General features: G+C 41.1%; 1 protein-coding gene across 2 annotated transcripts in view; it reads left to right on the top strand.

Moving 5' to 3' along the window:
• ntm (neurotrimin) overlaps positions 1–26270 on the top strand; it is a gene marked incomplete at its 5' end in the record, with an annotated part of 356763 nt that extends 330493 nt beyond the window's left edge. For both annotated transcript variants that reach the window (XM_084564421.1, XM_084564420.1), the window contains 6 exons: positions 4236–4361; positions 19339–19467; positions 20894–21014; positions 21244–21395; positions 23226–23261; positions 26120–26270. In XM_084564421.1, coding sequence (XP_084420547.1) covers positions 4236–4361; positions 19339–19467; positions 20894–21014; positions 21244–21395; positions 23226–23261; positions 26120–26220 — 665 coding nt within the window. In that variant the 3' untranslated portion in view covers positions 26221–26270. The remainder of the gene's footprint in view (positions 1–4235; positions 4362–19338; positions 19468–20893; positions 21015–21243; positions 21396–23225; positions 23262–26119) is intronic.
• Between the last annotated feature and the right edge of the window lie 272 nt (positions 26271–26542).

The raw sequence follows: 26542 nt of genomic DNA, 5'->3' as shown, positions 1-26542 counted from the left end.
GTCATAATGTTAAGAATGATCGGTGTAGGTTTTATTAAGCATTTCAAACTTTGTGGGGTTTTTCACCACTTGGTGATGGGCCTATCTACAAGTATGTAAAACTGTCTGCATTAAATGTCATCACAGGTTTTACCAGGAAAGTTGTATTTCAGACAGAAATCATTACCGCATCGAAGAGAAAATGAAATGAGTGAATTTATCCATTTACATTATAATAAAATTTGATGATATAATATAGTCAGGGGATTTTTTAATAGGGGCGCATTAATGTATTTTGTTACCGTGGTGATATTAAGTAACTCACCCTGTCGTCCGATACGCAGCAGAATATTTTAAGCTCTCCAGGAGAGAGCTGTATTTACTGTAGATTGCGTGAGTGGCTCATTGTAGCAGGAATTTCGGGTTCACTGTGGATTTCCTGTAATATTTGGATGAAAATCTGCTTCTGTGAAAATGGACACAGTGTAGCAGACAGTCAGTGTAGCATAAAAAAAGAAACAAACAACACATATTTGAACTCCTCTCACCCTGTGATTCCGGGGACGCCTACCAACATTTGCAATTGTGATTTGAGGCGCTGTCAACGCTGGATTTATTAAACGACAAGCATCATAAAATAGCATATTGATTACATGACATGATGTTTATTATTGCCAGTGGGCATAGCTACCAAGCAGTCACTTCAACTTTGAAAAAAATAAAAATAAAATAAAATAAAATAAAATAAAGAAAGACAAGTATTTAACATTCCTGTTATCATTTGTTCCTTTGGAAGAAATTGTGTTGTGGTATCAGGTGCTCTAGACCTTTAGGTATTTATCCAGGCGTCCGCCTATGTAGGTTTTTCCTGCCAGATATGGTAACACTCATGTGCATTGTGATTTTTTTTTTTTTTTTTTTTTTTCCCTTTGTCTCTCCAATCGCTTTGATCTCACTGTTGGAGCAATTCGGATTCTGCGTTTTTTTTTTTTTCTTCTGAGTGATCTCAGAAGATGCAAAGGGCATAATGAAGGCTGACATCCACACATGCAGCCTAACCCTCCTGATTGTAACCATCAGTCTTCACCTATGAGTAGCACTCTCAGAGGAGCTGGTAATATCCTACTTTTCAAAGTGCTGCGTATTACAGATGTATCCTTTGCTTGTTCAGAGGCAATTTGCCCTGTGCTCCTTTGAAATGACTGCATAAAATCTAGCACTGAGCTCTGGAGGTGTTTTGAAAACAGCTTGTTTGACCTCATCGACGGCACCCCAAACAACCCTCATATGTATTTTAAAGTGGCTTTCATTTATGTGAAATCCTTTTGGAAATTAAACTAGTTTTGCTCGCTTCTTGCTGAGTGGGAACATTACAAACTGGATATTAAACTCTTCTTTTTCCGAACTATATTTCATAGACCTTGGTTACCGGGAGACTGCACCTTTTAACCACCTGCTGAACAATTCTACACAGTGGCAGCCTTCTCATACTGTGGATAGTTAAGGTGGTTGCCTCGGAGGTTCTTTGTGCAGCAGTTCATTTAAGAGACTCCTTGATTAAGCAGTCTGCCTTGAGAAAAGGACAGGTAGCCATAAAATTGCCTGGCTGCTAAGAAATCAATAATTTTCTGCAGCTCTGTCTTATTGGTAACACAATACAGCTCAACGCACTTTAAGAATTTATTTTGAATCAACTGACTACAAGTGCAGTAATCCTCTGGAGTTCTTAACAGCAGTGAAGCTGCTCTGGAAATAAATGAAATGACCCCACCCCATTCAGATATCTTTTGTGTTTGTTTGGAGAAAAAAAGTTTGTTTTTTTTCTTTCTTTTTTTTCACAGTGCACTGCAGTAATCTGAACAAAATAATGTGTTTCTGAAGATGTTTCCACTGGCAACAGCATGGTTCTGGATACAGTTCTCTGTACCGAACTGTTGCCTTTTGCATGGGTGACATTAAATCTCACTGCCAAGAACCTTCAGACAGAGAAAGAAACACTGTCACACCCATAAACATGTCACAGTATCCAGTGTTATTCTACTCTAGAATTCAAATTTTTTGTTACAGAAGGTTAATTCTTAGCTTGGCCGTGTGCCTCTTCCACTCTCTTGTGGCCTCGAGAGTGGAATAAACCCCAACCCACAGAACACTGCATGTGGCACGTTTGCCCCCTTTTTCCACCCGTGCCCTCTAGAAAGTCTGTTGGGCCTATCTGTGGGCTTCATGGTAGGCAGTCATGAATGACAAGTAAGACTGTCTAGTGGACTTCAGTTTCACTGGAGTAAGACAAGAAAGAACACACATTATGTCACCCTCTCTGCTTTTTGGATTTAACCATTGACTGTATAAAGATGGACGGAGGAATAGCTCCTCAAAAGTGAAGCCAAAGCAAGTAGAGCTCCCCCTGGTGGCTGGCTGCAGTATCGCTCATAAGCTCCACCCCCTCCATTTTAGTGGATGGGACTTGGGCCAAATTAAAAGGATGGTTTCAGTCATTTCAGGTAGTTAATATAATACTGATGCATATACAAGTGTTCCTTTTAATGATGGGAAGTTTTGCTTTAGTTAAGTTTTACTTATAACAAGCGGAGGTAGAGCAGAGCACAGTATTGATTAAACAAAAACGCTACTGAGTCTGGCAGAAGTGTGGGCGGGTTAACGATAACGTGGCTCCACGTGGCTTCGGACCGTACTGCACACACTCTGGCTCCAAACTCGCAAGTTGGCCCTGCCAGTATCTCTAGGAAAATAGCGTCAGTTTGGCCAATGGAAGGAAGTGGGGACGCGCTGTGCATATTTACATACAGTCCATGGATTCAAAACACAGAGACAAAAAGCTTTACTTGTCTATAGGGAAATAACATTTTGGTCACACAATAGAGTGAATTAGACATGACAGAGGTTTGCATAATTTAAATTTATTTATTTGTGTGCTGGAAAAGACTATATTAAATATGCTCTTTTATTGAATGGTGTAATGCATTCTTTCTTGTGTTGGAAAACAACTGTTCTGACAAAGTTCCTGCATTATCCATGAGTCACACAGAAAGGAGTGACTTTTTTTTTTTTTTTTTTTTACCCTGATGTACTAAATTATAACTACACGTTCAAAATAGGAATCATTACACCTCTTCACATCACATATACATACACCTAAAAAGATGTGAAGATTTTTCACACGTGCTGTGGCATGTTTTCCCGGCAGAGCTATGTTTGCTGCTGGATCTCTCGAGCTACCTCACCCCCACACTTCTTCTTGCCTTCCTGCAAGCACACTCAAGGTGTAGTCAGTGTTTATCTGAACATTTCCCTAAAGGCAAGTGATCCAGATACAGATCCTGATGGAGCAGTTTCACTAAATGTAATGGGGAGAAAAAAAAAAAACTGTAGATAAAAATATAAAATAACACATTTGTTGCTAAGTAGGTGGGACCGTGATATGCATATTAACTTCAGTGTGATGGTATTAATTATCCTCTTGTAGTGAAAATTGGGAACTTTAAAAAAAAAACAGAGAATAACCAGAACTGATGGAGAATGTCTATGTATTTTTTTGAACATAGGTGAAACATACTGTTTTTTAAAAAAAAACGTGTCATAGTGAAGTCATCAGGACTATTTCTTCAAACTTTAGAAAAACTCTCTGTTACAGACACAGATTTATTTACAATTGCTGTGTATATACATATGAACAACGCATCCCCACTTCCTTGCATTGGCCAAACTGACGCTACATTCCCAGGGATACAGGTGGCGCAATCTCGCTAGTTTGGAGCCACAGTTTACATAGTTTTTTTATTGTTCCTTTTTTTTTTTATTATTATTATTTCTTCTCACGGCCCCACAGGGCCTCTTCACAGAGCGGTTGGAGTGGCAACTGGTAGTGATAATGATGTCACATCCTGTTTCTAATAGCATCTAATAACTAAAACAAAACTTATCTGAAAAATGGACACTTGAGTATGCATCAGCATTATATTAACTACCTAAAATGACAGGAACCATCCTTGAAAAAAAACACAGATGTGTATTTTAGTGTTAGTATGGCTCATGTCCCATCCACTAACATGGAGGGGGTGGAGTTCATGACCTATACTGCAGCCAGCCACCAGGGGGAGCTCTAGTTGCTTTGGCTTCACTTATGAGGAGCTGTTCCGTCGTCCATCTATATACTGTCTACGGTAGGGACCATTTAAATCTGTGCCATTCTTGATTAACTTAACCGTTTTTTCTCTCTGTCTCTTTTTCTGCCACAGTGCCACCAAAAATCATCAACCTCTCAAAGGACATTGTTGTGAATGAAGGCTCTAACGTCACACTGATGTGCCAAGCCAGCGGGAAACCAGAGCCGTCCATTAGCTGGAAACTGCTCTCCTCTTCAGGTAACTTGTTTTTCTTCTGTACTGAATCATTATTTAGCTGAGATATGTTCCCGCTACCGTATAGTCACTGTGTTAATAATTCCTGCGGCGTCTATTACCTTTCCTTCCTTTATTTCTTCTCACTCGGCTGTGTTTATCACACCTATCTGTGACTTAGTTTGACCTGTGGTGGATTTCTCACTTCACTCATTATCCATCATTACCTGTTTCTACATCATCATTACAACGAGATCATTTGCGAGCCCGGTTGTGATTGGACTAATTAATTTGGATAATTGTGTGGATGTAAATGTTGTGGAGACGGTTTGAATGACAGGATTAATGCAGAGAAAATGAACACAGTGTATAGCATTATGCACAGAACTAGCATGCCAGAGCAAATGTGCGTTTGTTGCATTGTACATGCTCAATGGCATTTATTCCGTTATTGCCTGCTGAAAAGTGAAGCAAAGCAAGTGTGCTATACATATTCATATTGCTGGTATATCCATGCTTTGCTTAATCAGGCAAGACGGTGGCATTCATAGCTCTTTAAAAACCTGAGCTTTTGTGCTGTCATCTGTGCTGCCCTTTGTTAAATCTGGGATTTGGGAATTGAAATCTTAATGTGGCACAAGTGTGACTGACCTGTCTGTAAAGAGATAAACACTGAGACAGGACACTGATTGCCTCTGCGAAATAATACGTGCCTCATTATACATTGCCGTGCCAACCCTGCGTCCTGGAAATTACAATTCTGTAGAACCGAATTGTTTTCCCATTTGCTTTACGTGCAATGTAATGGCTGATGGATTAACTTCAGAAGCACCCCGTTTATGAACTGCATTAGAGTCGCCATGAAGAGGGTGAAGTAGGGGTTGATTTTCGTGCAAAATTACATTGGATAAGGCTGGGAGAAGACTTTGGTTTTGGATAAATGTTTAAAAATTTGGGTTGGCTGTGTAGAATGTGTTGAGGAGACTGGACAAATGCCTTCTAGTTTTCTTTGTTCTTCCTCCTTTTGTTTTAAGGGGAGATGGCAGTTGCCTGCTACCACTCAGACTCTTAGGGTCAAAAAGTCACAAGTCTGGGGACGCAGAAATCCAGAATAACTGTGGCACCGATGAGGCAGTTGTTGTAGAGATTGGACTATCTGCTTGTTGACTTGTGTTGCCTTTCTGTCGCTGGGTCCCCGGAGTTTGTCTCGTCATATGTGCGGCGTTATTAGTTACAGAATCCTGCTGCCTCCGTGTGAGCAACAGAAACAGATTCAGTCTCCCATTCTGCTGTATGATTCAGTGTTGGGTTCACCGGATGAGCACCAGTATTTATGACTCTCCTGTTGCCTTGAGTCATAAACTGCTGGGTGTCCAAAAAGTTAATGAGACTGACTGAGAACACAACATCTTGCAACAACTAAAACACTGCATGCTTTTCTCAGGCTTTATATATTTTACACAGTACATAAACACCACTCAGGCATAACATTATGACCACCGACAGGGGACGTGAATGACATTGACCATCTTGTGTCAACACAATGTTCCACAGAGGCCTGTAGGACCCAAAGGCCCCCACGAACTACATTCTGTTACTAGACACCACAGGACACCCTCAGAAGGCCCATGTCCATTCTCTGATGAGTCACAACTGTTTTGGAGACACAAGGGAGACCTACACAATATGAGGCTGGAGGGGCATAATGTTATGCCTGATTAGTGTAGAACACACACTAAGCCAGTAACATGACATGCTTCTTTTGGGATATTGCCTTTAGACAGCTGGAAACAAGAATGAGGTGAATGGATAAAGCTAAAATACAGCCTGGAGCATTAACCACCAAAACACTGGATTTATTAAACCCTGAGTACAGCGGGAAATAAAAACCTCACCTGTTGTAGAAGAATAAAAGAAAATAATGAACACAATGGATATACAGGATGTTGTCTTTCTCTTTTCTGGCTTTAAAGTTCAAAAGTAACTCGGCATCTCTCTGACTCTCTCCCATCTTTGACACCCTGGACAATTTTCTGTTTCTGTGATAGGACAAAGACAGACCACTACTCTCAATCCACGGCTTCAAAACTACATCAAAGTTTCCCCAGAGTTGGACTACATGACTGACACTCATGAAAAAAGTATCTGTAGAAATTTCATGGAGTGGCTCATGGTCGGAGGGGGTCTTACGAATATTATTATGTCGGTTTGCATTTTGCTCTATGGCACTGGACGTCTGAGTAATTACTCTTATCTAGGATTCTGTGGAAGAAGTACCCCTCATGTGAGCTTGGCCCTGGTAGGATCACACCAATATTTGTGAAGCAAAGTCAAATAGGTCTGAGCCATAGACAGTATAAAGATGGACGGCAGAACTGCTCCTCAAAAGTGAAGCCAAAGAAATGGCTGAATGAGATGACTTCCTGTCTGTACCTTGAAGAAATACGTTACACTCTATCAGATGCTCATTCCAGATACATTTGTATTTGGGTGCCCTATTAATGACTACATTAAGGGTGAGAGCAGATGATGTAAGCATATGAACGTATGTTGCCTTTACACTGGGCCTTTTTGAGTACAGTGTATAATCCAAAATTTCCTTGTAACTGGTGGAGGTAGAGCAGAGCGTAGTATTAATTAAACGTCTGGCGAAAGTGCGGTCGGATCATCGATGTCATGGCTCCACGTGGCTCCATTCTCGGACCGTACTGCGCAGACTCTGGCTCCAAACTCCAAACAAGATGGAGATGGTGCTGCTCGTATCCCGGGAAAATACCGTCAGTTTGACCGATGCAAGGAAGTGGCGACACGTTGTCCATATTTATACAGTCTATGATCTGAGCTGACAGCAGTAAAAATGTGGGCAACCCTAAAAAATTCTGGTCTTATATTTAAATAACTATTATGTATGCAATTGTTTTTAATAGGTGCAGGTGACTGCAGTCCACAGTTAACACAGTGATTTAGTACACACAAGAATACTAGAACACTTTTCTTTGGAAATGAGTGTTTAATTAAATAGTTCAAAATGGATTACAAACACAAAACTCATTTTAAGACTGAAGGACCAGTAATTGTGGCGGTGCAAGAAGCGGCTAGCAGTGCGTTGAAAGTTTATTACTTCCCTGTACTTGAAATTGGATTTGCCCGTGTGTGCAACATGGTTTTGTCCTTGTGTGCAATGCCCTACACATAAACTGCAGTAAGGTGAGGCCTTCAGTGAGGCGATGCAAAGCAAGTTATTTTGGAACTTCGGTGTAAAATGTGTACTCTACACTTTTGCACTGAGAAAAGACGTTTCTGACCCACGTCTGTTTAGGTGGCGGTCACTTAAAGACTGATGTGGTTAAAGCATCTCATCGCTGAATGATTCTTACAGTATACACATCTGTTTTATAGTTTAAAGTTTCTCTTTGAATTCATTAAACCTCTGTTACCATTTGAAGTCAGAAAGAAGGCACAGACACAACAATGCAGTTTAACAGGCTGCTACAGCGTAACCACACAGACAGTTATACACACATGAGTTGGGTCCATTACAAATGATCATTTTATAATCCCATGCAGCAGTCTAGGTGAATTTCATCTCCCTTTTGAGCTGTTATCATGCATTACTGCGATTGACTGAACAGTTTCAGAGTCAGGGATGTGATTGGCAGTGAGTGTGTGTTTTCCCTTTGAATTGCCATGTCCATGTATGCACGGAGACACCCACATGACTTAGGAAGAGAATTTTTTTAAGCATCTTCATAAAATAGCAATATAACTCAACTAATAGTTGTTAAGGCATTTCACATTTGACCCACAAATGAATAAAAAAGCTACTGATAGTGCTCGAGGCATTCACCAGAGTTGTCAGGATTTATCCTCTGGCCGCCAGGATTGTTCACTGCAATATTCTTCTTTCAGCTTTGTGGAAGGGAAGTAGAGGCAGTTCCTGCAGCCTCAGAAATACATCATATTACTTTTACTGATCTCAAAAACATTCGAAACCCTATATTAGTCCAACTGATTTAAAAGTCAAAGGTGAACTTGCCTTAGTCCCAATGATGTGCATGTTCTTTGGCTCTAAGCAATCTAAATGATGTCTGTGAAGGTTCTCAGTCAGTTAGCTCATGGTATACAGGACAAAAGCAAAGCTGAAACAAGGACAACTGGATCTGTTGTCTTTTTGAGAAGACGTTTCACCAATCATCCAATTTCTTTAGCTCTAAATGGTTGGCTGGATGATGGGGAGTTTAGGCTTCTATCAGGAACATCTGTTTTGTACATAATGAACCTAAAAGAGAACGATTTGTTGGTATCTTTTTTTTTTTGTTTGGTCGATTTTCTGGTGATCAGTTTTCAGGTGGGCACCATCCACGGATGTTGATAAAGCTTTAATTGGGTATACATATTGCATTCCAACCCAAGAACAGGCTTCCTACACATATAACCAAATAGTTTTGAGTTTTCTCTTATCTTTTTTTTTTTAAACCTATTACTACTTCCTCTCCCAACAGACAGTGGACATACTATCTGGGGCTTATGGCAGCAAACAATGGGGAAGCTGTTGATTACGGTTAGAGAAGCTGCTTTGGGACTGTGAGTTCATTGGTTTTTATCCTCACTCTATGCACATCCCTGAAGTGCATTGAGTAAGCGCATCCCTGTTACCCTACTTATAACCCACACAAGCATGCTCACTTGTATGGGTTAAATGCAGAGAGCAAATTCCTTGTATGTGTGTGTATATACAAGATTCAATTGCAAATACGGCTGATTTAATTTAAGCATCTGATTTGATTTGAGGACGCTGAAGACTACATTTCACAGTCTGACAGTGAAAATGTCCTGGGAAAATGAAGGAGTGCTCTGTAACCTAATTTCACCTGCGGTACTTGGGATATTAAATCCCAATTTATCGCACCATTCTGAATGGCAAGGTCTGAAGGAAAACCATTTCAGTAACTGTGTTTCCTGCATAGCGTGACAGCTCCGACACCGCGACATGAGCTCAGTGATGTGCTTCTCTGCCTCAAAGTGGAGACCCCTGTAATGTTGAAATGAAACTAAATGTACATTTGTCTGTAAAAAGAACCATTTGGGCCACATTTTCATCCATCGCAACAGGAGTAAATGTGGGATGCTGCCTCTATTGATTCTGGTCAAATCTTTGAAAGTTGTCAAGAAAAGGAAAAAGAAAATACTGCACTTTCTTCATTTTTTAAAAAAAAACAAAAAACTTATCAGTCTTAGGTTGATCAGCATCCACAAAGCTGAGATCCGAATTCTTAAGGATCATTAATAAGAGATCGTCAGCTCACCCCCGCTGCCTTTTCCATCTTCCAGCAGAGCACTGACCCCAGTCCATGCTGGAAATGTGACTTAAAGTGACCGTGTGAGCATGACAGCCCTGTCAAGTCTTGGTGATGAAGGTTTCTGCAAAAGAGCGCCACCAACTGTGTGGCTCAAACACCATCATCAGCTCCTGCTGCATTGTGGTGCAATAACTTTGACACGCATCCCATTATGCATTCTGTTATAAACTTATAAAACAGCTGGATGAAGAGAGTGTTTATAAGTAGGGAGTCAGAGAAGTAAGAGTTCACTGGGGCAGGGATTTATCTTTGGGTTGCTGCTGTCGGTTAGGTTAACATAATATTAGACATTTTAAACCATGGTCTCTCACTGTGGCCTCTTTCCTTTCACTTTAATTTCCTGCTTTCAACGTTTAGAACGTCAGTATTTTAACATGACATTTCACAATAGTGTTAATCTTTAGAAACATTTTGCTCTTGGCTTTTCTAAGACTTAGAGCAAAGAATAAAATGTTTTTGAATAGCTGTCTACCACACAGCTTGTGCTTTCACTTTACCCTTGTTTTTGTTTGCACCTGGTGCAGGGCCTTGAATGCAAACCAATGAAAAAGCAGCTGGACCAGCACCAACACTTTTCTGCAGGAGGCCACAGTGCCCTATTGAGCAGGGGATAGGTTTCCCTACACATTAATCTGCTTTCATCTTTCACGCCACACTACAGTCTGGATCTCTCCAAATATGCAAGCTCCAGTAAATACCCTAAAGGCACTAGAATGCTGACATGGAAGTGCTTGTCAGATGCTGGAACACCGCCTGTTCTCCATTCATTAGAGTGAGGGGATCTGCTTCCAATGTTTTTGTTTTCAGAAACTGAAAAACCAATATTCACACCCACTTCACGGAGTGATTGGCCATGTATGCTGAAAGTGCTGACAGTGAGCAGGCTTTTAGCTTCCGCGTGCTATCACCGAAGACCTTTCAGGAAAGATTATCCAAAAGTGGGTTGTTATCCCGGGATTTAAACCATTATGATATCTTTTTTCCGCCTCAGCTTGCCTCTGGATATGGCCATTCAGAGAATCGATTGAGGTGTAGGTGGTATTGTTTTGTACCTTCATTGGAAGTATATCCAGAGTCATTCCTCTTCCCTCGGCACGTGCTGATTCATGATGTCAATATCTAGAAAAGATATTGACATCATGAATCACAATCAGCATCCAGGGTTAACTTATAATTCGGTGAACACTAAGAGGAACGTATGAGTTTAAAATTGAAGACACGATCTTGCAACACAGCAAAATGCACTTGTGTGAAAAAAAGGCATCATGTCTCATGAAATTGAAGTTAGTGGACTCAAGAGATGGTCCACTTACAGCGCTCAGGCGTGACATTATGATCTCCTTCCTAATATTGTGTAGGTTTCCTTTGTGCCTTCAAAACAGTTGGGTCCTTTGGGTTGAGGGGAGGGGCCTCTGTGGATCAGGCTTGTTCCAGTGCATCCCACAGATACTTGATCAGTTTGGGATCAAGTGAATCTGGAGGTCAGGTCAACACCTTGTGCTGCTTTTCATGTTTTTTGAGTTGTTCCTAAACTGTTTTTGTGTTTGTGCCTACATCAGGCTCCATCCTGCTGGGGATGGCTGCTGCCATCAGGTAGTGTCATTGCTATGGGGTGTGGGTGGCTGGTCTGGTCTAGGTGGATGGTACATGTCTAAATAACATCCACATGAATGCCAGCTCCAAAAGTTTCCCAGCAGAACACTGAATTGTCACAAGACGGCCACTGTTATTTACTTCTCATGTCATAATGTTACGCCTGATCAGTGTACTCCTGTATTGTGAACAGCAGATAGTGTCAACAGTAACAGTTGGTGGTGTCCCGACCTGTTCAAATACCACCAAACCACTAGAGTTGCCTGTCATAAAAATCAGCGCAGTCTAAGAAATCACCCAGCAACAAACCGCAGCAGGCAACCACCACAACTACTCACACCTAGCTGCTACAAGATTCAGAATTCAAGAAGTTTATTGTCGCATACACAGCAAAGGCTACACTGAGTAATGAGCAAAGACATTTTGTCTTTTTCATGTCCACTGATAAGACTAAGGAGCTTCTCTCTTTCAAAAGAGGCACAAGCTCTAAATTAAAAAGTAATTAGAAAAAATGCCAAACTGATACCAGACCAGCCCAAGTGTTGTTCACCCGCCCCAGTTCTATTAAAAACCACTCTGATCTGGCAGCACAGCACAGGCATAATGCATCTCATCCTCCTTTCACCCCGTGTGTGTGTGTGTGTGTGTGCGTCCGTGCAGCATGTGGCTACACCTTCGGCGGATTTTTCTTGCATCACCAAAACAATTAAGATTCTTTATAGAAATCGAGCCATTTTTCAGCGGTGGCCTCTTTCAAAGACTCCCTTTATTTGGTGCTCACCTCAGCATTCTCCATGATCAAAATTGATTCACTGACCGGTTTCTTATGTTTATTTATCTGTTTAAAAATCAATATCCAAGTGAGTCCTATTGAAATTCATAGTGAAGATCTCTTTTGGCGTGCACCAGCAAAACTACAATGCAGGGATGTCTATTTTAGTTTAGTGTGGGATGAGAATGTAAATAGACCAGCCTCTCTTTGAGAAGCTGTCATGTTGATTTTCTGCTTACAAGATAAAAGACAGTGATTCAGTCGTTTTATTTGCTGTTTTTTTTTTTCTTTTCTCTGAGATTGTTCACTTTCAGTGTGCTGGATTCTAGCTCTCCTTAATTTTATATTTTTTCCTACATTTTTACGATTTTATTATGAGTTGTATGTCCATTATTAAAGCGAGGGCTTGATAAGGAAGCTTTGTCAAAACACTCAGTCACACTGCTCAGCTGTCACACAGATTCACAGACCGAGCAGAGCAGCAAATGTCCCGGTCCTTGCTGAAGTCCGAACTTTTTCTTGTTCCAGTATCTCCCAGCTGCAGTGCAACTCCTCACCAGCCTGGGGCCATTCAGTGTGTGGGCCCAGCTCTTGCAAACACTCGCAGCCGTTAAAAAGACGGAATTAAATAAATAAAAATCCAGAGCGTGTGTGTGTGTAGGTGCGCGTGTGTGTGTGTGTGTGTGCATAAAGATTTATGATTTCAGACAGAGGCCGGGGCTCTCACACAGCCGTGACCCAGCTCCCCCTCACCTTTGATAGATAGATGGCTTTAGGGGCTTGTGGCGGATCAGAAGTGATCCTCGGTATCTCCCACAGACCGCACAACCTGACTGCAAAATTTGTCAGCCCGGGCGGTCAGCCGGCTCGCGGTGCATTAAGGCAGCCGAAATGAACATGCACATGATTGAATTTGACCCGGGAGCAATAAAAGTTTCCGACATTTGCACGGCGCTTTTTTTTTTTTTTTTTTTTTTTACTCAGAAAGATTCATCCGAAGTTGATAGAGTTGGTAGTTGTAGTTTCCGACCCTCCCGAAGGTGAAAGATTGAACTCAAGTACTATATCACTCCGATTTTAATTTTGTCTGCAATTATATTTTGTGTCATTGTGAACAGAAAGTAAAGACCTTTTATTGAGTTTCTCCTTTGCTCAAGGATTTTTAATTTAAGTTCTGAAAGATGCATGTCACCTTCCTTGACACGTAGAGAGTGTTATTCTTATTGGCAAAAAAAACGATGTTTTACGTTGCAGCTTTGTGCAAAAATATGTTGTTGGCTTACATATTATAAATGAGTTAATGTAAGTTCTGTACAATGCCATGAAGCCCACAATTCACAGCTTCTTTAGGTTAGTGGACATTTACTTCTATTCTGATCTTGTAAACCAAGCTGTCTGCACCACCGACTAAAGATTGCAAATCATCCCTAGTATTTGCCAGAAAAACTGAAAAGAACGTTGTCCCCTTAAATCAGGGGTTTCCAAAACCGGTCCGTCAGGGGGTCCGATCTGGAGCAGCGGGATGGATTTGCAAAATGTGAAAATGACCTAGAAGACATTAACTGCAAATTTTCAACAAAAGTAACTGCTATTCCTGATTTGTCCTCCAGGGGTCACACTGTTTTAGTAAGACAGTGGTTCCCAAACTTTTCACAGCCCGTACCCCTTCAGACATTTCACCTCCAGCCGTGTACCCCCTACTCTCACGCACTTGTAGCAGCTAGAAAAAGAAATGTCTGTGAAAATCTCTTAAAGTGAATTATTTCTCACAAAATAGATTTATTTACTAGCATTTTCAGTGAGCAACAGCAGTTACTTTTAAAAAAAGAACTCTACCAAACATTTGTACATTTCTAGAACATATTTAGTTATGAATCCACTTGAAACTGAAGTACAAACTCACCACAGCTTTTATGATCATCAGGAGATTTGCACCTGCCCACCAATCACAGACATTTCAGGGAATCGGCATCTTTCTTATTTAGGTGACCTAGCGCTAGCTACATTAGCAGTAAGCTTATACATAGCTTCAAAGCCAGGTGTCCTACAATATAGCAATTAACATAATTACCTCACATGAAAAACAGTCTTTTGATGAGTTCAGAGTCAACTCTTTCACGTACCTCCTATGTCACTTTCAGGTGCGCGTACCCCAAATTGGGAATCACTGTAGTAAGAGTTGCGAACATAACACAACACAGAGACTCAGGGCTGAACAGCAGGTGGCAGCAATGCGCTCAGATCGCACCTATTTTTCTTAAATAATTTCAGTTTGTTCGTATGGTGTTTTGTAAAGTAACGGGCATTGTCGTGATGTACTTCTTTGCACTAAAACGACGGGAAGCATCCAGAGTTGTCGTCATTTATACATAAATGAGGTTTGACTAAAATCCTGATTGAATGGGAATTTTAGCACACAGAAAGAAGGCTACATGAACAAAAAAATAATAATACTAATGATCTTCCCTGAGTATACAGCCCTATATAGTGTCTGGGCCTGCTGCTTGTACTGGTGAACACTGAATAACGTCAGTCTGTGCATTTAGCAGCAGCAGCATGTTTTGTTTTTCTTTTTTGATGCACAGGTTTATAGCTTTTTTTTTTTTTTTTTTTTTTTTTTTTTACAGGATACATATTCTCTTTTGGGTCAAAGTGTAGAATACGTTTTTAGTTTTAGCAAAATTGCAACATGCTGCCATTTCAGACAACCCACATTCAGGTCATCACAAACCTTGGGAATCTGAGCGCCCCCACTGCATCTACTTCGGATTTTTGTGCCTTTCCTACACAGATAAAAATCTGAAAATCTTTCCTGTAGAGGATACGTGGGCTGTATGAGGGGAGAAGAATTAATTTTAATGGTCATTTTGATGCCATCTGTTATATATCACATTGTTTTAGAAACAAGATTTTATTATTTCCCCTTAGATTCGTTTTTTTTCCCTGGCTTCTTTCCATCTGCTGCTCCTGGGTGGATATACACATTAAAAACACAATTAATACCTGTTGAATTGTGCATGCTGTATCCATGGATGTGCTTTAATAACATGCATTTTTTTTTTTATCTGGTGTGCAGAAACAGAAAAAGAAGGTGGTGATTCATTTGCATTCACTTGTTTGAATTGCATTCACAGTTTTCACTCACATACTGTATCCTTCAGTTACTGCTGCTCTTTTATAGTATGCTGTAAGTGAACTAGACACAAAAAAGCCACTGGCGAATAAAATCAAAACTGTATAGTCGCAACAGAGGAATTTTACCAGTTTGTTTGTCACGTCGCAGTAATACGTTGAAACTCGAGCTACTGTATTTCCATGATACTTTTATTTCCGCTCACCATTTTTAGGTTTGTTTCCTTCAAAGAGGATTGTGTATCACGGGAAGCCTTGCACATAAAGAAATCCAATATGCCCAAGGCTGATAATCGGTGGAAAAATCCTTATCTGTGTATTTACCTCATACAGCGGCGGAAACAGAGGCGCAGTTTAAGAGTCACGCTGCATTAAAGCGGCAGTCTGTTCCTCTCCTTCATTGTCTTTTCTGACATCTTTAAAATAAGCTTTTCCTTCTCAGCGCTCGCCGGAATAACAAGAGCTTTTGTCGCTGCTTTTTCAGCACATTTCACACAAGCCACCTTTCCCCCCCGCGATAACATGGCGTCTCCACTCCCACTTTCACTTTGGTTATGTGTGCGGTTCTATCTGTTAACAGCTCCTGTCTGCCATTCTGCCTCTATTTCTTTCTCTCCCCCCTTGTTTGGATTCATCAATTTAAATCCTACCTCATCGTATCCCACTGCTCCCTCTCCTTAAATGCCTATATCCCTCAAGCATCTGCTCTCCTGTCTTTTTTTCCACTCCAGAGTTGCTCCTCTTGCCCTGCACACAAATATCTTCTTCTCTCTTCCATTTTCTACCCCATTTTCTTCTTTGCCCTTGAGTTTGAGCACTGGTATTTCGGGGACGCAGAAAGGGTACATTATCTTCTGCCGGCCTCCCCTGAGACTTCCTGACTTTCTCGGCTTTCTTCTCTCGGCCACGTTCTTCTGAGTGGTCTCCCCGATGCCCTGACATGTCACTTTAATTGCGGTGTGCGACACACTGCTACGGTGCTAATGACTCGGTCACAAACTCGGTAGTTCTCTCTCCAAGAAAGCCTCCAAAATTAGGCTTTCATTTCTTTGGCATGCGGCACTGTTTTCACCGGCTCACCGGGTGACTGGCTGTCGGCTTGACAGCTGTGGTGCTCGGAGAGGGGCAGCAATGTGACCCCGCGAGGTTGGACAGCAACATACAAACAATAATGATAAGGTTTTATTTAGAGTGGCGTGAAAAAAAATGAGTTTTCTTTGTCAAATTTTCATCTGTGTGCATCAAATCTTCATCGGTTTGCCGCGTGACCGGCTTCAGGACATTGTGCTGGTTTATACTTGTGACTATAAGGAAGATCAGATCACATTCTGTAAGCAGCTAATACAATACAGGCTAATCCAAACAGTTCACATAATGTACTCGCGGGTGGTGCATACACTTTACATTTAAATGAATGATGCAGGGAGTTTTATGTAAAGGTGAGGATGGATCGGAGGCGTTGAAGGCCTTTGATGCTGAGCCAGTCGAGGTCCTGGCTGCTGGTGGTGTAGTACTCTGCATACTGTACGACTGTGAAATGCCGCATATTTGACACAGGGGTCATGAATTATAACAGCCTCATGTTTACAATCAACACATGTTTAGGGCTCGAGGCTTGGAAAGGAATCCCGCCTGAGTAATATCTGTCCTGAGCGCCTTCCAGTGAGTTTGTGTCGACAACGGGTTGCTTTCCTAAGGCTTCAAGAAACAGCTGAATAAATAAGTCCTGTCTCCATTCACGTGGATTACAATGGCTCTAGCCATTTTGGTGCCCTAGTGAAATTATGGTTTGTATCTCAGGTACGTTTTGATAAGCTTCAGTTTGGATGAGCTCCTCTCTGCTGCTACGGTATAGTACGTGCAAAATGTGTAGCTGCAGCAGACAGACTATTACTTAATGTGTTCAACTTAACATAAATGATTATCTAGTTGTGGTTATGCATTTTGTTGTGCACGAACAGGACAATATCAGCTACAGGTCATTGTCTTTTATTTTTTATTTTATTTTAAAGACAAACTGCAAGGAAAGGGCACCAGTCAGACTGTGAATTATTGTTTTATTTATTGTTTTAATTAAATAATTAATTGATTTTTTTGAGAACTTGAGGCAGTGCCGATTCCAGCAGGTTGCGCCCTAGGTGACCACCTACGTCGCCTATGCCTAGATCCAGCCCTGATAATAATATAAATAACACATCACGGATCTGAAAATTTGATTGTGGCCTACTTCGCAGTGTGATACAGACTTTAGGATTACACTTCATGATGACTATATCCATCCTATGTGTTGTATAAGAGTCTATTGTTTTTAACCAAATTCCTACCAGATTCCTAAGGCAGTCGTAAGAAACCTGAGGTTCAGTTGGCCTAATAATCCCCTGGACCTGAACTCAGACAACAACAGTTTTGAAATCCTGCCCGAGTTTGAAATCTGGTTGCCTCGCACGCTTAAGCAGAAACGTCGCGGATATCGTTCCCTCTGATCTCAAACGGGTACACACTAGAAGATTTCAATATAGCATCCTGACCCTTACCGTAACGCACTACACACTACAGGATATTATTTATTTTATCATGCCTTTCCAGGGAGAACTGAATGCATACACAAAGGGGAGACTGCAGTGCAACAAACTGGCATAACTTTACAGGAAAAATAGTAAAGCGTAGGTGAGAAAATGGTTGAGGGATAACGTGAGTGTGGACTGGAAATAAAATGATCTAAATGTCAGTTTTAATGTGTTAACCGTAGCATGCAAGCTTATATTAGTCAATGTTTACCACTGCTTGTTGATACTGCAAGCAGCTCGACGTCCTGCAAGACTTGACTACTCATGAAAGTAGCCTACTGATGTATGGATGCAGATTTTTAATCCTGAATAGCAAATATGTTTAATTGTTGTTAGAGTAGAGACCAAGACAACATTAAACAACTGATTGGACAGAATGAAAGTATTCACAGTGAAATCAGTAAATTCATCTTTTTGCCAGTTAACTATGACAGCCGCTTCCTCCGCTGACGTGAAGCCGCACGCCATAAAACTGACTGAGTGTGCGTCAGCCGGCAACCTCGTCTTGATTAACTCTCCTATGAGTATTTGCCGTGCTGCCTTAACTGACACCGCGGTCTCCGTTGGCAAATCGCAGCGCCCCGTTTTGAGAGAGAGCGGGGACGGAAAAAGAGGAGCAGAAATGGAACAGAGCGGAACCTATGCGAGCCCTCCTGACACCGCTCGTCAGGTGATCAGCGTGTCAGCGAGGACTCCCGTCTTCTAACAGCCTTCCCAGGTGCAATTCAGTAATGGGCCTAAACCCGGCAAAGTGAATCCATGTGTAATTTATTACTGTCACCCTCCAACATCTTGGGAGGAGGCTGAAGTCAATTATGTCTTTTGTTCTGTGTAGTGAGTGCTGTATTAAGTGTTTCTGTCAAGCGTGTCAAATTGATACAAGAAAAAAAGAAGCGAGGCTGGCATCTCTCCCCCCTCAACACCACACGTTCATATTCTCATATATCAGTAGTAGTTTGCTTGCAGGCTTGAGAGACACAAACACGCACGAAAAAAGAACAGAATATGAAAGTTCTGACAGACAAGTGATAATGAGTGGAGGCTGAACAAAGCACTAATCATTGAGTGTTGTAACAACCTCTGAAAAATGTCAGTAAGCTCAAGAGCCAGTCACTGCGAGTGCTGAGAGAAACAACACAGAAGCATGAGAGGAAGATGGAATTGGGCACATGTCGTGATACTTACCGGTGTAAGTTTTGACGCACATGCAGCTTTATGCAATGTGCCTGTCACGCCCGATAAGGTTGCTACAAGCTTTACCCGGATCTGTCTCCTTCTCCCAGACTTTGATTTCTGTTTTTCGAGTTTCTCTTTTTCTTAAAATAAATGATATTTTCCTTTTCAAAGTACGAGAACAGCTGTTAGCGCTCTGCATCACAAACCAAAGAGGTATTACGATTGCGGGAAAATATCCGTCAGCGCTCATGATCAACACCTTCCTCCGTTCACCGGTGTGAGGGGAGGCCGTGCAGGGACACGTAGCGTGAAAATACCAAGCGAGGCCACAGCTGTTGACTCGTCACATTAACTCTGAATGACCCTCTCCTCTTTCTGCTGCTTTGTGTGATCTTTCACAGGGGACCTGGCATCAGATGATGAGTACCTGGAAATCCCATCCATCTCCAGACAGAGAGCGGGGACGTACGAATGCACAGCTGTTAACGATATTGACACAGATGTGCAGACCGTAGACATCACCGTCAACTGTGAGTCCACTGTCGAAATGCATACTAATGATCAGTTCATTCGTTTGTGGCTTCATTTGTCAAGCAAACGTGTTAAATATTTGAGCCTCGGATGCTTGTTCATTCAGTTGCGATAAGGTAATACTGGTCGGTAAGAAAAAAATGTTTGAAGATTGGGTTCTCAGAACTGTTTTAAAATGGTCTGGCATTTTATAGTGATTCTGTATTGTTTTAAAAAAAGAATACAACATTTTAATCAAAAATAACACAGAAACTTAAAATAGTCTTTAGTTGTAGCCTTTATTAGATTTAGAGTTTTGAAATATCTGTTAACTGATTTTCCGATTTATTAGGAACAACATACTTAAAGGGGAACTACTGTTTTTATGCAACATGGCTGAATATTTTTCTGATTCTGAGGTTGTGGACGAACCACAACAGTAGCAAATTACAGGTCATTTCAGGTCAATTACATCATTCAGGTCAGAAGACATCATCTGGGGTCTGTAGGTCAATCTACAGCTAACTCCAGACTCAACGGGGAATAGCACTAGCGTATGATAACAAAGTACTGGCGAAATGAACGAGTTTTGCGGCAGATACGCTGATCTAATTATTTCCTAAACGAGTCCAAATGACACAAAAGTTATATGGGTGAGTAAAGGATCGTATTTTATGCTAGAAATAAGGTCCAGGTTGTAAAAAACAGTAGTTCCCCCTTTAAAGCAGGTCAGCCTCAATTGGTGAGTTTCAATTCAGTGTTGGAAAAACTCCTTTGTACTTCTGCTTCATGTGGACATGGTCACATCAAATAATTTCTGCAGATCTGTCAGGTGCACATTTCCTGGTGCCAATCTACTGTTCTACTTAATTCTAATCTTAAATCAGATGAACTCATGATCATGTTAATGGAATTAGTCTGAGATGAGTTTTGCTTTGTCTGCAACTGTCTGGTTTAGCAAGCCTCCGATTTCTGCTCATCACAGTTTTTATCTGAGTTAACGTAGCCTTTCCTTAACCTGTAACCAAGAGTTCTGACCATCCATCCGTTGGAGTTCCATTTATGTGATATGCAGATTGGATGTGTTTTTCTAATAAATTCCTTTATATATTATTCTAATTTGGTGATTGTCAGAAAATTAATCTACAACACCTTTTAACTGTCAACGCAACTGAGTTTTGTAGTTACAGCACAGCAGATGTGCTAATTGGAGGAGGTTCCATACACGATAGCCAAATGTACGGTAAATGCTTACATTTTGCAGCCTAGCAGCTAAAATCTTTTATGACAATATGCGGCTTCGCTGGCGTAATAAATATTGTACATAATCCTAGTCCACTTGTGGCTGCAACGCAGATCACAGCTATGCTCACTCCCGGTGCTCTTGACTTGTGCCGCCTTGTAGTCCTGAACACAGTGCTCCTATGTGTTGCTGCCTGCTTGTAGATGCTCCAACTGTGTCAGAGGGCAGAGATGTTGGAGTGACTCTGGGCCAGAGAGGAGAGCTGGAGTGTGAGGCCGACGCGGTGCCCGAGGCAGATTTTGAGTGGTATAAGGACGACAGAAGGTAATGGGTTTGACGTTTGCATTTCAAGTACACAAATGAAAGACGTGTGTGTGTGTGCGTGTGTGTGTGTTTATTGACCAGTTCAGATCAGTTATTGATGATTATTGATCTGCTGCCGGTCCTGACCGTGACCATAGTTACTAATCAAATTAATGGTATAGCTAATAACAACATAAAATGTGATTGATTTGCTTTATTTATTTATTTATTTATTTTCTCCACATTTAAGGATTTTCAATGGTCTCGATGGCATGGAGATTATCAACACTGGATCATTGTCCAAGCTGACATTCTTTAATGTGTCTGACGGAGATTATGGTAACTACACATGCGTCGCCATCAACAAACTCGGGAGTTCAAACACAAGCTTCCTTATGTATGGTGAGTACATTGGCTGCATTGCACAAAGAAAATCTTAGCTGACTCATGAGTTTTACCTGCACGTCTACCAGTCATTTTGTTGCAACAAAGAAAAAAAAATCTGTACATTGCATCACTGCTAGATTAACTAAATTGGCCACAATTCACTGAGTACACTGTCCCTGGTTTTTAGCCTAAATAACTGAAGGAGCATTCTAAATAAGATAAGTTAGCCTTTGGATTTAGATATGGTGTTTGGCGGTGTTTACACTCAGTTTGTTAGTAGTGCTTTTGAACAAAAGACAACCAGATTGGTGTTGGTTTTGACATGGTGTGTCATGTATTACAGTAATACACATTCTACTTATTGTTTGATGAACATCTGTGTGTTCCTTGTTATTTATGTTAAGCTGAATAATGTCCTAGTGAATGTCTAGTTACTTTTATTCTATACAAAAATAGTTATTTTCTCTATATCAGTGACCAGTTTGACTACCTTAGATGGAATGCCGTAGACCTACACCTCACCCTCAGAGGTGAACAAGTCGAGTCACTGGTAATGTCATTCCCAGAGTGGGAAATTACGGAGATGAGATGTGAGTGGTTAGTGTTCAGTAACTGGGCCTTTGGAGAGCTGTTCAGAAAAGGTATCATCCTGCACATTTGCTGCTGCATGGTGTAGGACCCCATCACATGATGTTACTAATGTGATATCATTTGTTCTTACTGACAAAGTCAGTCGAATAAGTCAACCAGGCTCCCTTAGGTGGAATGCCTTGGACCTCCATCACACCTTCAAAAGTAAGCAAGCTGAGTCACTGGCAAACTCTAGATTTTCCCAACCTGGAGATGAGATGTCAGTGGTCAGCATGAGAATAAGGGAATGTTGGGAAAGCTGTGCTCAACTTGTTTCATCCCTTGCACCCTTGCATGATAAAACCATAGACAGTATAAACATGGACGATGGAACTGCTCCTCAAAAGTGAAGAGAAAGGAAGTAGACCTCCCCTTGTGACTCGCTGCACTATAGGTCATAAACTCCACCTCCTCCATGATTAGTTTCCAGTGGATGGCAACTGAAACAATAAAATACGCGTCAAATAATAAGGGCGATCACCAGTTGCCATGCCAACCGCTCTGTAAAGTGGTCTCATGGGACCATGAGAGTTGTAAAAAAACAAATAAGTGCAGTGTATAATCCAACATTTCCTTGTGACTGGTGGAGGTGGAGCAGAGCGTAGGTTTAATTAAACGAAAATGCGAGTGAGTCTGGAGGAAGTGTGGGCGGGGCATCGATATCGTTGCTCCGTGTGGCTCCACTCCCAGACCGTACTGTGAAGACTCTGGCTCCAAACTCACAAGATGGCGTTGACTGTATCCCTGGGAAAGCAGAATAACTTTGGCCAATGCAAGGAGGTGGGGACAGATTGTCCATATTTATACAGTCTGTGGGTAAAACTCGATTTCAACAGTAAAAGAAGTCAGGGCGATATGTAAGGCTCAGCCAAGTGTTGTTCCCAGTGAAGAAGTGACAGATTAAGCATTAATTTAGGTTGGTTGAGTTCATCTGATTATGTCCTACCATATGTCAAGTGTGACAAAAGACAAAAGCATTTAACTGGAAATGAAGTCACTAAATCAGTTAATCCACAATGACTGGTAGTGATAATTAGAATACAGTAGCTGTGGTTCAGATCTCTTCAGCAAACCCTCCACTATGTAACCATGCAGCCGCAATGTAAAACCCATTCAGCAGCCTACTATTCATGCTTTTCACAAGTGTTGTCAATGATGTGTTGCTGTTCCGTTTCCGACATGTTGCTCTGTTCCATTTGTTCCCCCCGGTTATAGTGGTAATTGAACCCACTAGCTCAACGCTATTGCAAGGTTAGTATTCCGCGCCTGCATGCACTTCAGCTGTCATGGATTGAAAGTATTAACCGCATGCTGGAACATGTGAAACATTGCCATTTTCACAAACTGGAAGTTTAGCTCCAAACCGGCTGCATCGCCAGTGGAGCGGTGAAGAGGGTCTCTGGTGCATTTGATCCTGTCAAAGTTATTCCGTAAACTCTTGGTGCTGTTGGGCAACATACTGGCAATGAGGGAACGGCAAAGCAGACTACCAAACAACTGCCATGTGGGTGATTGTGAAAATGGTCAATGGAGCCTGTGTTCGTTAACCATGTTTCATCTTTCTTTTTTTTCCTTTGCAAACCTAACCACCTCTCTGTGTGACGTTGGCTTCATTTTGATTTTTGCATGCTTGTTTTCCGATGTAAGTATCCACCATGTTTCATTGTTATCACTTGTGCTTGTGTGACTGTCTGTACCTCTAACATTTCACCTGCACGTCCTACACGAAAAACAATGAAAGCAATGCAGAACCTTGCTGCAGACTGCAATCTTTCTTGTATTTACAAAGTAAAACAGCTGTAGATAGACTGTAAATTTCTTTTGTGAAGGTGAGACCAGTAAGTATTCTCTACAACAAACGGGTGAGGCTGTGGTAATAGCGGAGCAACAAACAGCTCAGCCACCTTGCCATAAGATGTGTCCCTCCAGCTGCTAATTCTTCATCATGTAAGCAGAACCACTCCATTACCACAAAAGAATGGTATTAATGGCCTTGATTTTGAATGCGAGTGAACATCATTATTCTAATTAGCCGTATGCCGGATTAGGGATAATCCACAGTGGCAGGGTAATTGGATAGATGCCCCAAAAGAAACTGCGGTGAACTCGTGGAAATCCAGGGGAAATGAGTAGTCATTGTGTTAGAAGCTTCAAAGTAAAAAGTTAAAACGTGTCCTCAATCCTCCGCACAATGCGTTCTTGGAACTCGGTGGGGCTCATTTCATCCCTGAAAAGAGCAGGATAAAAAACACAAAATTTTGTTCATAAAATGCATTATATAAATACTGTATGTATCTCATTATGTACTGTAATCAGGCTTGGTCAAATGTTCACCGAGTCAAGGAGATTGACATTAAAGGGGAACTACTGTTTTTTACAACCTGGACCTTATTTCTTGCATAAAATACCATCGTTTACTCACCCATATAACTTTGGTAATTTTTTTGTAATTTGTAGTCGTTCGCTCAGAGATGACTTCATCCAGGTCAGAAGACATCATCTGGGGTCTATAGGTCAATCTGCAGACCCCGGATGATGATAAAAGGTAACTCCGGACTCAACGGGGAATAGCACTAGCGTATCATAACAAAATATTGGTGAAATGAATGAGTTTCATGGCAAATAATGCGTTATTTAGAGGCTGCGTTTCGGTGCCCCAATCACTCCCACTATATGGATATACGCTGATCTAATTATCTCCTGAAAGACTACAAATTACACAAAAGTTATATGGGTGAGTAAACGATCATATTTTATGCCAGAAATAAGGTCCAGGTTGTAAAAAACAGTAGTTCCCCTTTAAATCTGTAGTAATATATTTCAGTTGTTTTAGTTAAAACTGGGAAAATATATTTTTTCTCATTTCTCAGTACTAATTTCCTTGTTAAATGAAATATACCCTCTTTTACTCTAGGGCCAGTTTTAGTCTCTAAACCTTAATGCAGGATTTATTATTACTATGCTCAAAAACCGCCGCTATCTGCAGCCCCACTGATTTAAATGTAGTTTTTCCGAACCAATCTCACTTCCTTGATCTGGTTTCCTTTCTCCATCCCATATTTTCATCCAAATGAACAACATATACATTCATACCCTGCCATGTTTCATTGCCATACAGAAAGTATTCACAACATGCTGCCTGTCAGTTCCGTCCTGAACTGTTTTTGAAATGTCTTCTAGCAAAAATCAATCTGCCAGCATGAATCAGGTATACACAAGCATAAGGGTGATTCCATTTAACTAATACATGCCGGTTTGTGTTATTTCCTAGTGTTAGAGTTGCTAGGGTGTTGCTGTGTGAGCTGGCTACGTGCCTTCCTCCCAGCGCTATCTCCCAGAAATGACATAATACCTCTAATTTGTTCCATTAATTACATTTTGTGGGGAAGCATAATTAATTTAATGAAGTTAGCTTGTCCTGCCTTGTGTGAGCGCCTAAATATAACCATAAAAACACAACACTGGTGGACTATTTTTAAATGTGCTGTGCGCACGAAAAAAACGTCTTGAATAAAAGTACGCCGTCACATTAGCTCACGAATTAACAGCTCGGCTGTGAAAAGAATTTTGCAGATACTTTCAGTTTTTGCCAGTTTTATACATTCGTTAAAGATGTTTGATATTTAGGTTGATGGGAACCAATGTGCCGGAGCTCGTAATTATGTTTCCCTCAAAATGTTTCAAATTAATAGCGCATGGAGGCTGGGAAAAAGGCTTGCTGGAGTAAAATTGCAGTGTCATATTGCTGCTTGAGTCCAACAAAATGTCTCTGAAAATGGACTCTGTGGTACAATAGCGGACACTTTGGCATCATAGCAGCAGAGGAGGGAATCCAGGAAGAAAGCACATAAAGTATAATGTCATTTATGTTGACGCCGTATCTCTTAATAAGCCAGAAAATCCATACCCCTTAATTCACATTCATCATTCTTAATAATAACCACTCTTGTTGCCACTATTATCACAAAATCACACATTTTGTGTCATACTTTACTCATGCTAATGGTTTTTAATCAGCTGACAAGAAGTTCGAAGGAGCAACCAATCACCAGTGGTGAAACTTACCCTTGTCTACCCCCTACCCCCTTCTTCATTTCCCCCCCTGTCAGGACCGAGAGCAGTTCAGGATGGCAGCGGCGGCGCAATGGGAGTTCGCTCACACACCTGCGTCCTCTTCGTAGTGTTTCTGCCCTTCCTGCTCAGATTTTGAAGAGGAGTGGATTTGAACACAAGTGTTTTGCGTGCGTGTTTGTGTGTGTGCGCGCGTGTGTGTTTATTTTCTTTTTGTTTTTTTTGTTTTTTTCCTCCCAACGAGAACCACAAACTGATGCACAGCGAGTGCATGAAGTATCTTGCAACTTATCGATGTTGACCCACTAAATAAGTACATTATACATTTCTGTGTTTATTTTTTATTTTTTATTTTTTCCTTTTTTAGATTCCGATGATGTAACAGACGTTTCGATTTAACTGTGTCGGATAATTTCTTCACTAAATTATATTGTTCTGCATCGCCTCTTCTCTCTCGTCTC

This window comes from Chelon labrosus, assembly GCF_963514085.1.
Source record: "Chelon labrosus genome assembly, chromosome: 17".
Taxonomy (NCBI): Eukaryota; Metazoa; Chordata; class Actinopteri; order Mugiliformes; family Mugilidae; genus Chelon; species Chelon labrosus.
Note: the sequence above shows the minus strand (reverse complement) of the source record. Positions and strands in the feature narration are given on the sequence as shown.